This window comes from Nicotiana tabacum, chromosome 20 (assembly GCF_000715075.1).
Source record: "Nicotiana tabacum cultivar K326 chromosome 20, ASM71507v2, whole genome shotgun sequence".
NCBI classification, from domain to species: domain Eukaryota; kingdom Viridiplantae; phylum Streptophyta; class Magnoliopsida; order Solanales; family Solanaceae; genus Nicotiana; species Nicotiana tabacum.
Window position 1 is genome coordinate 157,114,627 of NC_134099.1, and position 15,457 is coordinate 157,130,083.

At 34.8% G+C, this 15,457-nt stretch overlaps 1 protein-coding gene across 1 annotated transcript; it reads left to right on the plus strand.

Moving 5' to 3' along the window:
- The first annotated feature begins 10,139 nt into the window (after positions 1-10,139).
- Positions 10,140-14,397, plus strand: LOC142174619 (uncharacterized). Its single transcript, XM_075240449.1, has 7 exons — positions 10,140-10,149; positions 12,103-12,441; positions 12,529-12,660; positions 12,754-13,062; positions 13,168-13,259; positions 13,592-13,816; positions 14,224-14,397. The coding sequence occupies exons 1-7, from the start codon at positions 10,140-10,142 to the stop codon at positions 14,395-14,397; spliced, it is 1,281 nt and encodes a 426-aa protein (XP_075096550.1).
- Positions 14,398-15,457: the final 1,060 nt, after the last annotated feature.

Here is a 15,457-nt window from a genome sequence, read left to right on the forward strand (position 1 = left end):
GCAACCTGAAATAAAGACCATCCTGATGCATCTTATTTGTTTTATGTGCATTTATTTGCTCGGTCTTGCATGTTGACCGGCTTCTGAGTCTCGGGAGTGTAAAATAATAATAATAATAATAATAATTTAAAATAAAATAAAATAAAAATAGCAAGTGGAGAGTTAGATGATTAATTTAGAAAAATCAGTGTCCAAGTACTGTCGAAATGCTGCCGAAATTTTGAAAAAAAATATATATATTTTTACTTTTAGAATAGTTTGTTTGCCTAGAAAGCAGAAAGTGTGTAGGAATAAGTCTTTTATTTTAATTTTCTTTATTTTCAAAAAAAAATGAAAAATGAAAATAGTTTTTTTGCTATAAAAGAAAAAGGAAAAAATTTGTTTGTATTCAAAAATTAGTTAGTTTATAGCCTGAACTACGCGGGTCTGATTCTCACCAGATGTGAGATCAGAGGCAAACCTCTTTGGTTTCGGCTCACCGTATTCAAAAAAAAAAAATCCAAAAATATTTAACATTACTCACTTCTTTAGAAAGTTTTTCTTTTAGACCTCAATTATAAGATCAAAGCGGTAAAAGCAGTTAATTAGCACATTAAGCACAAATCATGTAACAAAATCAAACGAAGCCAAATACAACAATTATTCCAAGCTCGAATTCTGAACCCTGAACCAGAGATTCTGGGTTCGTCTCCCCAGCAGAGTCGCCAGAGCTGTCACACCTCCTTTTTCCGACCCCGCGAAGGGCGTAGGAGTTTTTTTCCCAATTAAAGGACAATCGAAACGGGATTTATTTATTTATTTCAGAGTCGCCACTCGGAGATTTAGGGTGTCCCAAGTCACCAATTTTAATCCCGAATCGAGGAAAAGAATGACTCCATATTACAGTCTGCGTACCAGAAATCCGGATAAGGAATTCTGTTAACCCGGGAGAAGGTGTTAGGCATTCCCGAGTTCCGTGGTTCTAGCACGGTCGCTCAATTGTCATATTTAACTTATTTATCTGATTTTAATACAATTATGAACCGATGTGCCAATCTTAACTTTTTACCACTTTATTATTATTATTATTTTTAAAAAAAATTGTGAACATCGTTTAAAACATGTCTTTGGATTACGTCACATGAAATGCACCCGCAATCCGGAACACATTTTTATTCAATGTTTTAGGATTTAGATTTGGGTCGCATGAAATGCGCATCCGAGTTTAAGAAGGTAAAATTAATTAAATCGCGCCTAAAGAGTCTAGCGCGTCATTATCTTTGGGGAAGGAAGTGAAATTCACTAAACAATCCATCCCAAATTCTAAGTAATTTTTTTTTAAAAATAATTAAATAAATAAATGAGATTGGAGAATCCTGTAAATTTTTGTATTATTTACATCTATTTATTTTTAGCGAAATCCTTCCTTATTTTAAGAATATCCTTTAATGACTACCTTTTTATTATTACTAAGTTTGTCTATAAATATAAAATCAATATCTACATTCTTGAAAATAACATATTAAATAGAAGAGAAAAACAAATATTAACAGAAAGTAATAAAAATTATAATCATAAATACAACATGGAATAAAATAAAAAAAACAAAAAAAACTAATTATCCCATAGTTGGATTAAAATTCAAATTGTTAGTAAGACTTAAGCTTATTGAAACTAATTATTTACAAATACTGAAAATTGAAAGAAAAAATAAACTTGATTACTAAACCATATTTCTAAAAAATTTAAACAATTTAACCTTAACTAACTTTGTTTTAATTCACATCATGTCCTAATACTTGATTCGCAAACTAATTCATGTTTTAACTGAAATTAACTACATGATTCCGATTAACTTATCGTTGACGAAAAACCTTATGAATAAGGAACTTAGTCAATTTTTGCCAAACTGATTCAATAACGCCATTTTTTACGTTATTTCTTCTATTTTTTATTATTAAACAGTTTTAATTAATAATCAGGCTTTAAATATATTTCCTAATAATCTGGTTAAGGCGTTATTTAATATGTCGCTATAATATGCCTAGTTATGCCAAATGACAGTGATTTACAGAATAATATTACATGAATAACCTAAATACAATACAAAAAAAAAAAATTAAACTAAATTAAAAATTTAACACTCCATTCTTCATTTCAGCTTACAAAATGCCAAAATTACAGTTGTGTACCTGATATTGTCAATATAAGATGAAGAAAGTCAGCAACGTAATACGTAACACAGCAACAACAACAATAACCAGCAATAACCAGTCAACGAAAATCCCAGTGACAGATTTGAAAAATTCAAAATAAAATCCAGGAATGCCGAAAATAATGGACAGAAACCAAGGGAAATTTTCAGATTTTTGAAAGGCTAGTTAATCTTCAACCCTTAATTTCTACACCTGTATACCAGAATATTTATCAGGTGTGTACTACTTTCTCTTCTAATTTTCAACTTTTTTATTTTTATTTTTCTTTGTATGTTTTTTCTTTTCTTGAGAGTTTCAATGTTTTTTCGGAATAAATGTTCAGCTCTTTTTTTTTCTAATCTCTCCTTTTTCTCTCTGTCTGTCTCTCCTCCATATATCTGATTTCAAGACTTCTACTTATATCCCATCCCATAAATCTTTTAATCAATTAAAATCAACCCATTTTCTCTACCAAACCCATTATCTTCCCACTCATCCCCATTACATTAAATAAACATATCACACCACCCCATTATATTTTGTCCCCCATGCCTAACATAAAATAATGCAAGATTCCCCCCACTAAATTTTGTCTTGTCCCCCCTTTATATTAAATAACCATATCACAACCCACCCCATTTCATTTTGTCCCCCATGCTTCAAATAAACAATTACAAAATGTACAATTCCTAAACTACCCCTCACGACCTTACTGAAATTACCAAACTACCCTTGAACGTACTACAAATTACCAAACTACCCATCAGCTATAACACATCATTTAATCAAACATAACCAAAATATATACAATATGATTAATTTCTAACAATGTTCAAACAACAAATTTCATGAACATGATTTCTTCAACATTTCAACAACAAAGCACATGAACATGATTTCAACAACATTTCAACAACAAATCACATGAACACAAATTGAACAACAAAGAACAACTAAAATTTGATTGAACAATATTTTAGCAACAAACAATCCTATTTTCAGATTCAACAACAACAACAAACAAGTATATTTAGATTTTTAAATTCAATAATATTGAACTTAAAATCAACTACTCTAACAACATTACAACAAACAATTCCTATCTTAAACTTAAACAAGATTATGAGACAAATTCAAGAGATAATCATAAATGATAAACAAAAAATCAAACTATACACATTTCGGATTCAAGATCAAACAAACATAATATGAACATGAATTAAATCTAAAAATCAAAACGATGGATTCAAATGATTAAAACCAACATACTTCCTTTATTACAACTAAATTCTTTTAGGCAAATGACAAAACAAAACCTAAGAAGAAACAATTATGAACTTAAGCTTGAACTTAACAATATTAATAATTTCCGGAAAATACATAAAATACATGAAACAAATTGAAGAAACAATTAATTAAACTTCAATTTGTATCTAACTAATATTAAACTAACAAATATTCATTTAAACAATAATACAAACATGAAATAAACATGAAAACAACTAATTAAACTTCTATTTTGAAATCTGAAAATTAATTTTAACAAAGCACATGAACATGAACAAACTAGAAAAAATGATTTCAACGATAAACAACGAACAAAACAAGAATCAAATATTTAACGATTTTAACTTTTAGAAATATAAAACGAAATATGGACAAAATAAAACTCAAAAATAACTAACCGAAGATGAATCAACGAAGAACTTTGATTGTAAACAAATCTGTCCGAGCCTCGACCAAAGCTCGAACAAATGACGACGAAGATGAAGAGAAGATGAAGCAGCCCGTAGCTACTGCCGCGACGAGCAGCAGCAGCAGTCCGTCCAACACATGCTGTGACGAGCAGCAGCAGCACGACGTCGAGACAGCAGCAGTAGCGGCGGCGACAGGCAGCAGCAGCGGCGGCGACAGGCAGCAGCACAGCACAGACAGCCATGGACGACGACATGGTCGACGTCGAAGCTCGTCCATGGCTGTGTCCGTTTGGTTGTTTGGTTGAGACAGAAGCAGCAACGACGGGGCTTCGAACAACAGAAGGAACAAACAACGGGCTGGTCGACACACAAGCAGAAGCAACTGGTGGCGACGACGGACTGTTTTGCCGGAGAAGATGAAGCTCGACCAAACGACGACGAACTAGAGCAACAATGGTGGACGAAGAAGATGAAGTGCTTGGGCAGCAGCTGTTTGGACGATGAGGGTGTGTCGAAGAAGAAGGTGAAGGGCAGCCATGGATGCTTGGTTGGAGCTTTGGAGGAAGAAGAAGAAGATAGGAGGAGGGGGGGGATGGTTTAGATTTTAGGGTTTTCTTCTTTTAGTTTTTGTTTTGTTTTGTAAAATGTAAGACAAAGGGGTTTGGGTCTTTTGGGTTATGGACTGGGTCGACCCAGTTCGAAATGGACTGGGTCGTAGGGAAGATTGGGCCATTTTTCGGGCCTGTGGCTTGAAATCGAGGAAGAGGCCCAATTCCGACTTTCTTTATATTTTTGTTTTTTTTCTTCTTCTTTTATTTTTCTAAAACTAAATTATAAAAATACTTAAACTATTATTAAGAACTAAATTAAGGTATAAAAGCGCAAATTAACTCCCAATAACAATTAACGCACAATTAAGTAATAATTAAGCATAAAATTGTATATTTGGACATTAAATGCTAAAAATGCAAACGATGCCTATTTTTGTAATTTTTATTTTTGTAAAACAAATTTAATTACTAACAATTGTAGAATTAAATCCTACATGCGAAAGGCGACATATTTTTGTATTTTTTATTAATTTAGCAAATAAACATGCACAAACAAATACAAATAATTATTCAAAATGTCACAAAATATCACAAAAATGGCACACCAAGAAAAATTATTTTATTTTTGAATTTTTTGGGAGTAATTCTCATATAGGGCAAAAATCACGTGCTTACAGTATTTATGGAAATTTTGCCAAACTTTTCGAATATAGATGACCCCTCACTTGGTAACATAGGTCTGCCTTTGATTACTAGAAATCATGAAGTTTTGATGAGTTGAAACACCTTAAGCAAATCTTACATACACTAAAAATGTAGGGAATACAAGGAAACATATCTTAAGTTTTGGTGACGTATTTTAAAATCGTGCCGATTAGGCTTAAAAATGGACGATGTCTAGCACAAAAAGGTGACTATATATGTTAAACATTGTTTCCCCAACTTTGCTTGTTATGGTTTCTGTGAGGTCCCAGAGTGGATGATCCATCTTTATCAAACTTCAATTCACTTCTCAGAGCATTTACCTAAGTATTTTACAAGACAAATAGAAGCTGCCAAATTCTGGCCTGAAATAACAGCATCGAATCAAATAATAAAATGCTCTATAATTCTTGCTAGCATTCAGATTCCTCTTTCCAACTTGACCTCCAATTCTTTATCATCTGAGGGGGGTGGATGCTGAGATTCAAATTAATAGATTTAGTGAAAATTGATTGACTTTATTTGGTAATCTTATTCGTTTAGCATTTAGAGGAGTTCAAATCATGACATGAGAGATTTCATGACAGTCATTGATGTTTAAGCATGGAATTCGAATTAACTATCATGATCCCGAATTAATGGCCCTTTTCATTAATTATACAAGCAAGATTGATTGAATTAGGTAATTAGTTCGCTTTTCTGTAAGTTATATATTCACTTATATGCCTTTATTGATAGCTGTTATATCGGAGAAAATTGGATTTTTAGAAAGAGCACAATTGCATACTATCCAGTTTGTGTGCGTGAATTCAATTTTTTTACGGACTATGGTCAATTTTCGAATGAAGTTTGTCAGAAGGGTTTAAAAAGAAAAAAAAGAGGCTCTTGTTACGGACGTTTTTTTATTTATTTATTCAATCCACCACCCAAGCTATACTGACCTGTGGTGGTGAGGGGTTTGGCCTGACCCGTACCTGTCTATAAGATAATCCAAAAGAATACACAGAGGAGGACATAAACCTTGGCCTCTAGAGATACATGTAGAATGAGTGATCTCATCCAAGTATATATTTTGGCAAAAGTAGAGTTTACATTGAGGGAGGACTCCTCTCTCATATTACTGATTGGAAACAAGATAAAAAGTTGCAAACTATAAGTGACTACAATGAAAGGAGTCTTAATCATTATCAAATGTAAAGTACCCATTCTTGAATTTGATTCTGAAGTGGACGTAGCCATACTGATTATTCTTCAATAAGGGTTTAGCCTTCCTTGGTAGATCTAAAGCCTGTGTGAAGAACTTCTCCATTTTTGTCAGAACTCCAATACAGTCAGACCTCCTCCTGCTTCACCAGGATTACCTTTGCAACATCCATCAGTATTTAGCTTCAATATGTGAATAGTAGGTTTATACCACTTACATCTTGATGTCCAAATATTGCTTGGCGCTTTCCACTTTATCACACATGTCATGCCAATTATTGTTAGCTTTCAGAGAAGGGAAGTGACTATTTAGAATCAATCTAGTAAGCCAACTAACTTGATTAATGATTCTGTCAATGGAGATAGGGATGTCTTCAAATCTCTTACCGCATCTACTTTTCCAGATCTCCCAACAGATAATAGAAGGTGTACAGTAACTCATGGATTTTATTCTTTGGTTTGACAAGCCACCACTTGAAAACCATGGCTCTAACAGACTGCTGATGACAAGGAATCCCACAAGAATCCCTAAAAAACTGCCAAACTTGTTTCATCTCCTTCACAAAATAAGTGTTTAATGCTTTCCTGAGCGGGAAATTTTGCAACATTCACATTTAGAAGGTCCTTGAAACCCAAACCTCTGAATATTTTCATCGATAGGAAGTCTCGAGTATAGGAGCCTAAGCATAAAGAATGAAACTTTGAAGGGGAGTTTAGAATGCCAGATTTTCTTAAATGATAAAGAAAGATTCCTAGAAGCTCTACAAATTTTTCATGCTGATTTGCAAGTAAATTCACCACTTTCATCAGCAAGCCAAATAGGATAATCCTCCTTATTAGTATCAATCTTGATGTTAGCAATTTGTTGGCAAGATGATCAGGAAGAACCTTCCTGATGTCATGTAACTTCCATCTATTAGACTCAATTAAGCATGACACTTTAATACTTTTGGACCTGGTTCCTTGTGGAAGCTGTTTAGCCAAAGGACATATCCTGGACCAATTATCCCACCAGAATATGGGAGAAATTACCATTGCCTATCTTCCAAAGAATATGTTGTTCTATTTTGGTCTTGGATTCCACGAGTCTTCTCCATGTATGAGAATCTCTATATGACCATTTCTTCGCAACTGAATGAGATCTTTTACAGTATTTAGCCTCCAGGAAGTCCTTTAACATAGAAGACTTGGTTCTGAAGTTTCACCAATTCTTGACAGAGAAAGCATCACAATAACTCTGTATAGGTTTGAATCCTGCACCACCTTCCCTAGTTGGGAGGCACAGTTTCTTCCGTGCAATCCAGTGTTGTTTCTTCTTCCCCTTTGTTTCACCCTATTTAAAAATTAGCCAATTTGTCCAAATTTCAGCACTAAGTATCCTGAATTTTTGTATTCTAAATTTCTGAGCTACTAATTTGAAATTCAGGACTATGTGTCCTATATTTTTGAGCAGTTAATTTGAAATTCATGACTAAATATTTCTGAACTGTTAATTTAAAATTCAGGACATAAAATTTTAATTTCTGGACACAATATTCGAACTTCAGGACGTTGTGTCCTGAAGTTTGAGGGAATTTGGCTAATCTTTAAATATATTGTAAACTGTGAATATATTTTAAACAACATATTTAAAAGTGGCTATCTGATGTCATTTTCACCAAATACAGGCTTGCATATAGACCAGGACTGCGGAGCAATAAAATGGCTACATATGCAAATAAATACCTGGATTCCTCCGGATCTGTTTAAGGTGGGTCCTTGAGTTTAAGTTGGGCTGATTCAAATTGGGCCGCATTCACAGCTTCTGAACTTCGGGTTTGGGCTTTAACATTTTCTTCTTCTCTGTTGAAGGCCTTTCCTCTTGCCTAACTGGTCTTCTAGTAATTTTACTCTTACATTAATTCCTATCAAACAAGAAGTAATTAATGTTCTATCACATAGACTCAAAGGCGGATATAGCATAGCAGTATTGGGTTCATCTGGACATTAGCGAAGCATAAATTTACATCTTAAAATTAATTAAAATTGTTATAAATAGGAGCTCTGAACCTGACTAATTAGAATCTTAATGGTTGAATCTATAGCTATAACTTTCAACCCACAACTTTACAACTATAGCTTTCAACCCACAATCTTAAAGGCTGAATCTGTAAATGCTATGAAGTAAAAGTCTTAAAGTCTGATCCATAGTTTTACCGTTAAACCCACAATTTTAAAAATATATTTCAATGCTAAGAATCTTAATTAAAGGTTGAACTTACATCTATAGCTTTGAACCCACAGTTTTCAAAATATATTTTATTACTAAGAACCTTAATAGCTGAACTTATAACACTTAAATTATGAATCTGCCTTTGCATGAACTTGCATGGTAAAATATGTGACATGAAAGGGAACAGATCAAGATGGAGAAAGGAGGGTACAATTTACTCCAAAATTAAGCAGGTTTGGCAATATAAGTAACAACCAAATCTCTCCATCAAAACCCATTCTTCTATTTTCCATATTTTAGTTTGTTCTACTAAACTTACCCATAAAATAGTATAGTTGAATTTGTAATGTGGTTTATAGACACATAAATTTATTTGATCAGGGGCGTATGCAGGATTTTGTACAAGCGGTGTCGACATTTTAAGAAGTGAACCAGTAAACAAATTACTATAATGAGACAAAGCAGTGAAAGTAGAGAAAAAGGGGCTCAACAGAATCCCCTTCGTTAGAATATTATATTGCATAATTAGGATAAAAACATACAATTTTTTGTTATACGTAAGCAATTGAATCCCCTTGACAATAGAAAAGATTCTAGTAAAGTAGGAAAGGGGTTCAAGAGTTGCTATAAATCATATCTTAATCTCAATTGCGACATTCTAAAAGTAAATATTTATATTCCAAGATTACAAATCATTAATTATTAACACTTGTGCCAAAAGATATTTAGAAAATATAATTAAATTACTTCAGGGGAAAAAAGAATCTAATATAGAATCATTCGCGATGAGCCGCTCAAGGTTGAAGCTGAGAAAGGAGAGTGCAGGATTGAAATAGGAAGTCAGAACTAAGTAAAACTTAAAAAAGAAGAAGCCAACAATCTATGTTTTTCTAGAATAATATTAAGACCCCTTTAAATTTTAAACAAGAAGTTCTTTTAGATTCTGTTTCATACGCTTTCTTCGAATTGCACTATAGCCTTTGCTTGTGCTTGGACCTGGTGTCATTCTGAGGTTTTTATTTGTCAAAATAATTGAAAAATTAACTGCCTATGCAGGGAATAGAACCTGCGACGTGCATCATGGGCAGGAATGTAGCAATATAGTTCCGCCCCTAAATTTGATCCAAAAAATATAAATAAATAAGAACATAAATAATATTACTAAAATAACTTGAAGAATAATACAAGTATGCTTGTGGACTTAGCTTCTCCAGAAGCAATGATGAGAACAATGTCAAGAACAATATAAAGGAAGTAGATCGTTAGAATAAGAACAAAATATAACTTTTTGCGTACAAAATATTTCGTGTCACACTATGGATACAAATTCTCCTATTTATAGCTATATTCAGGGAGATAAAATACTCAAATCAAGCTCTCATTTTAATGAGAATAAAACCCTTCTTGATGGAAATTGATAAAATTCAACGGGATTTTTATGGAATTCATCCCCTGACAAGAAAAAACTCCATATGATTAATTGGAACACCGTTACAAGGGATAAGTGCATGGGCAGTCTGGGAATAAGAAAAGCTGAAAGTAAAAATCTTGCCCTACTCATGAGTTTAGTATGAAGACTAATAAACAATCCAAAACCACTATGGACAAAGGTGATCTCTAGTAAATACGCTAATACTTGGGGAAATCCTCCAAATGCTCACACTTGGAAAAACATCCTTCGAGGAGTGGTACTATTGCAACATTGGTACAAGATGGGATACTAAGAACAAGTCCCCCCAAATGTTTGGAATTCCAACTGGATTCCTAACGTAAGAAACCTTAGAAACGCAATCGCGGGGCCCCAAACGGAGTATGAGGATAACCTTACAATAAATCAAATTAGGAAGCAGGGTCAATGGAATTTCACAAAAATCTCATTCAATCTCCCTACTCGAATAATTGATAACATCAACGCTATCACATCTCCTAAGGAAAAATTTTCGAGTATAAACAACGTCTGGAGCCCGTCCTCAAGCGGCCTGTTCTCGGCCTCTTCGTGCTATCAAATCATTAACGAGGAGGAAAAACATGACATAGACTTCAGCTAGAGTTGGAATTTACGATGCCCAAACAAGACCAAAATTTTCATTTGGAAGTGCTACCATAATAGACTTCCTACATGATCTTACTTGGCAAAATAGGGATCAACATCGACCCAATATGCCTATTCTGCAAAAAGGAAAGATTATCAGATTCCCGGTAACGGAACCAATTTGTTTAACCAAAAATCTGAGTCCTTGGTCAAAGCTAAAAGAGAAATTCGGGTTACTGATAATCAGGAGACAAAAAATAAAATACTTTTGAGAACAATGGTAGAAGGTAAATAGATAAGTATTTCAATGAATTCTCAATAGTATTCCGTGTCCTTACAAATGATGATACTTCTTCCTTTTATAGTTCATTCTAGGTAAAGGAATAAAGCCTCAGCTTTAATGATATAATCATGAGCAATAAATGACATTAAATAAGCCGTTATACAATCATTCCTATTAAATACCAACTTTATAACGTATCAGACATTTAATAATGAATTTGGACTCCTTTCTGTCATCTGATCATTGCTTTCAATGCCTTCTAATCCGTTGGCTGTAAACAATTTAAATTGGTATGAGACTCGTATCAATACGTAGTCTCGTGCTTATTTAAATTCTTCTTCTCGTGGCTGTTTTCACCGTGCCTCTTAGTCAATTGCTGTTCTTTGACCATTCAACTAATCCACGTGTCATGCCACATCATTTTTAATATAAATTCAGTTTTTTTCCAATACAGATAGTCCCCCCACTTTCCATTTTTTTTATCAATTAAATAATTGGGAAGTGGATCTTCATGTAAAAAGAACTTTTGCCACAATTAATGCTCATGACAGTACTAACGTCTCAGCAGTCTTTCCCATTTAATGTTCTATCCATGTGTCATTTTATAATTGATTCCGCTATTCATACCCTTCTTCGAGACTTCTTCATTCTCACTATTTACGAAGTGATAGCTGCCTTTATTATAGGCTTTTCATCATTATACTTAAAAAGTTGACGGTTCCCATTTTACACATAACTTTGTCTTCCTTTGCCTTCTTCACAAATCTTCAGCACATACTTTCTTCTTAACAATGTCTTCTTCAAACCCTAACCGTAAAAAAGTTTCAATTCTAGATCAGTTCCCCAACGCCCCTGTTAGACACAGAAGAGGCGGAGGAAGTAGGCCTCGAACAGGGTTAGAATCTACGCGAGGCGGTTCCTCTGGTTCTTCTTCAAGGAGTTTTATCCCAAAAGCCCCTTCTTCTAAAAGTAGGGAAATTCTTGATATTTCTCAAGAACCCTCAGTTGATGATATAGTTCCCGGCGATTTGTCTTTTGAAAGTGACAAAACGTCTCTTGAAAAACAAATTAAAAATTTAGAAAGAGCCGATACTTACCCAACATTAGTAACTGAGCTTACAATCCCCACCATAAGAAGAGATTGTAATTGGAAGGATAGTCTCCGAATGTCAATTCCTTCCCCAAATCAAAGAATTTCCTCTTTTAGAAATGGGTATTCTTCTGTTTACACTTACCCCTTCACTTTAGGTTTTAATCCTCCGAATGACCCAGTTATTCTCGATTTTTGTCGTTTCTTTACCATTTGTTTGGCCCAAATTGGTCCATTGGTGTGGAGAACAGTGGCTTGTTTGAGATATTTATCATCCAAGGCCAATGTCAATTTCACCTTTTCTCATCTCATTCATCTATACCATCCCAACTTAATACGCCATGGGGTTTTCACCTTAACTGCAAGGAGCAAAAAAGTTTTGGTAAACCCTGAGGATGACAAAGATCGTGGATGGTATATCCGTTACGTTGCTGTCCGTACAGTGGATTTGATTGGCGAAACAAATATTCCCTTTCCTGAGAAGTGGAATTTTGAACGTAAGTTTCCTTTTATTTACCGTACCTACTTTTGAGAATTTCAAAAGAATATTGTTTTTAACCTCGTCCCTTCTTGTTTTTTTGTAGCAACCATGGGAGATGTGGAGCCTATTCCCAACTTTCGTGGTTGGGTAGACTCACTTTTGAAGATTGCTACTAGGGAGCAGAGAACTTGGAAATCAATTTCTTCTTTACATGGCTGGAAAGTCAAAACACATGGTATCCCCCCCTTTTTTTTTTTAAATTTTTTTTGTTTTACATGTTAAGCACTTTTTCCTCAACTTTAATCATGTATATCCATCTTTTAATCAGGATTTGGCATTAGAGGAATGACAGCTGAAGTAGCTATGGCCATTCGCATATCTGCGAATGCTGCTCTGGATTTAGATAAGGCTCGAGCCTTGCTGCCTAAAAGAAAAGCTACAAAGGAAAGTTCTGAAGAAGAAGAGGAGGGTACCTCCCTAATTACCAGGCCAAGGGCCAGGAGACGAATAATCATTGATAATGAAATTGAAAACACTCCTGCTCGTACCTCCGCCACCGAGCCTGTTTTGATTCAATCTGATGAGGATGCCGAACTAAGAGATAATAATGAGTCAATTCAGCACCTTTTTGACAGTGGTTTCGGGAGTGGCGAGCTCGGACCTGTTTTTGATGAAGCTCCTCTTTCCTCATTTGTTCCTATTTCCTCCATTCCTCTGCCTGCCGTAAGTGTTTCTTTACCAGCTTTAACAACTTCCGTTTGTTTGCCAATTTCTACTGCTCCTATATCTGTTCCCTTGACTGCTTCAACCGCACCTGCTTCTGCTCCGGTGTTGGTTTCTACATCTTTTCCCTCCATTCCTTCCATTCCTTCCGCTGCTCCTCTTCCCTCTGTTCATCATACAGAGACAGGTTCTAGCAGCGGAAATATGACAATGAGAAGTGTTACTTTGGAGGTTCCTGCCAATCATAGCCTCCTGAGGAAAACCGGCAGAGCCGATGTTTGGCTCGAACCTCTAATTGGAGATATCGAGAAGAAGAAGATGGAGAGCCATAGCTGCTCAACTTTGATGAACGACGTAGTTCATTCTACTTTGAAGGTATTTCTACCAACAAGTTTTTTTTTAAATTATCTTCAATTTCTCATTTCCATGACTTACCTCTGTAGGCTAACCTTATTAGCACGGAATTAATGAGAAGAATTTCCTTACTAGAAAGAAAAGCTCGTGAGTCTGAAAAGTCTGTCCACGAGGCTGAGGAAATAGCTAGGGGAGCCCAACTTGAAGCAACCAACTGGAAGGAGCAGTTCAAAAATGCTCAAGGGACTATAGAAGAGTTGCAAGAAGATAAAAACCTCCTAGAGCAGCAAAACCGTGGTTTAACTTTTGAACTGGCAACAGTCAAAGCCTCTTCAAGCCAATTGAAAAGAGACAAAGAGCTTTTGGAATGCTCTTTGTCAGAACAATTATCCAGAGCTAGTGAAGAAGTTAGAGAGCTGAAGGCACTTTTGGCTAAAAAGGAAGAATATGCAGGAGAGTTAGTGCAAACCTTGACTCAAGCTCAGGCTGACTTACAGACTTCTTCTGACGAGATTCAAGCCTTGAAGAGTTCTCATTCTTCTCTTGAAGCTTCCCTTGATTCCCATTTAGTTGAAAACCAAATTTTAAAAAACGATCTTGCTATGTGGGAAAGGAATATGGACTTCTAGAGGAAAATTTTAACATAGAAGTGAGTTGGGCTTTTCTGAATTCTCGTCGTGATGCTTTGACGGAAGCTGCTCAAGAGGGTTTTGACTTGCAGTCTAAACTGGACAAAGTCATAGATACCATCGAGAAAAGCCAACAGTCTACTAATACTCCTTCTCCTGCCCTTAAAGTTCCTGAAAATGTTGCTATTCCAGCTTCAGAGGGTGAAACTTCTACAACCCAGTCTGTGGAAGTTGAAGCTTCCGTGACAACCCCCTCAATTGAATGATGGTTTTATCCCTTAGTTTTTTTTAAAGGATTTTTTGGTGAAAGTCCCCAGTTATCATAATGGGGCACTTGTATAAACTTTTATTGACTAAGTTTCTACTTAGTCTTTTTAATTATATCAAGAAGTTTTATTAGTACTTCAATGTGTTCTACTCTTGCCTTTTCTTTACTTATTTAGGACTTATAGAATAGTTTAGCATTTTTATCCTTTGAAAATGCTTTATGATTCTTCCCATGACTTATTGACATGAGGCTTATAAAAGAGGGCCCTTTTATTTTATCGACACTTAATGAAGAAGACGTCTCAACTTTATAATGGTGTTAAAATACGATGAAAGTAATAGGAAAACACACGTTTTGTATGAAACAACTTTGGCAAGTTTTCATTCATAAACTTTTACATGTATTACAATACATCTACAACTTTTCTCGTAACTGTTTTTCTTGTAACAGATTTGTAAATAATATAAACTAAACAAGGTTTTTTTTTATAACCTGTTTCAGTACATAGTCATGACCCTATCTTTATATGTTAAGAAGGGTTTGAGAGGTGACTTTGTTTATGAGTTTGAGAGATGACTCTGTTGTTCTCATGAATGCTGAAGACTTCGTAACTTCTTCTCAACACTTGCTTCTTGTGGCCGATTTTTATTCGATACTCGTATCTATTTCTTTGCACCTATCTGTGTATAATATGTAGTCCCCAAAGTGTTTGAACGGTGAAGTATGAAGCCTCGAGCACTTGTTTATTTCTTTTACTTTGGCCCTTTTCCTGAAACAGAAAGATATACGGGACTCCACGGTGTGATTATAGATGAAGACTGCCTAACTCGTGTGTATTTCCATCAGATTAATTGTAACCCTGGGCTAGGAATTTAAGCATACTCCATTTTGCCTTGCAGGTTGTGACTCATCATTTGGCACGAGTTAGGATATTTAGCCTAGCATCTAAAATCGTTAGTAAAATATTAATAAACCAAGAGAAGAATTTTTACATGATGATACCTGACCGTAGGTACTTTCTTAAAAGTAATATCTTTTTAAGTGGACATCATTCCAAT

Excerpts from the sequence above, each read along its gene's own strand:
- LOC142174619 (XM_075240449.1), top strand. Across the intron at positions 13,063-13,167 it reads TCAGCACCTTTTTGACAGTG|CTTTAACAACTTCCGTTTGT; the intron begins GTTTCGGGAGTG and ends TTTCTTTACCAG. Across the intron at positions 13,260-13,591 it reads CTGCTTCTGCTCCGGTGTTG|GCTAACCTTATTAGCACGGA; the intron begins GTTTCTACATCT and ends TTACCTCTGTAG.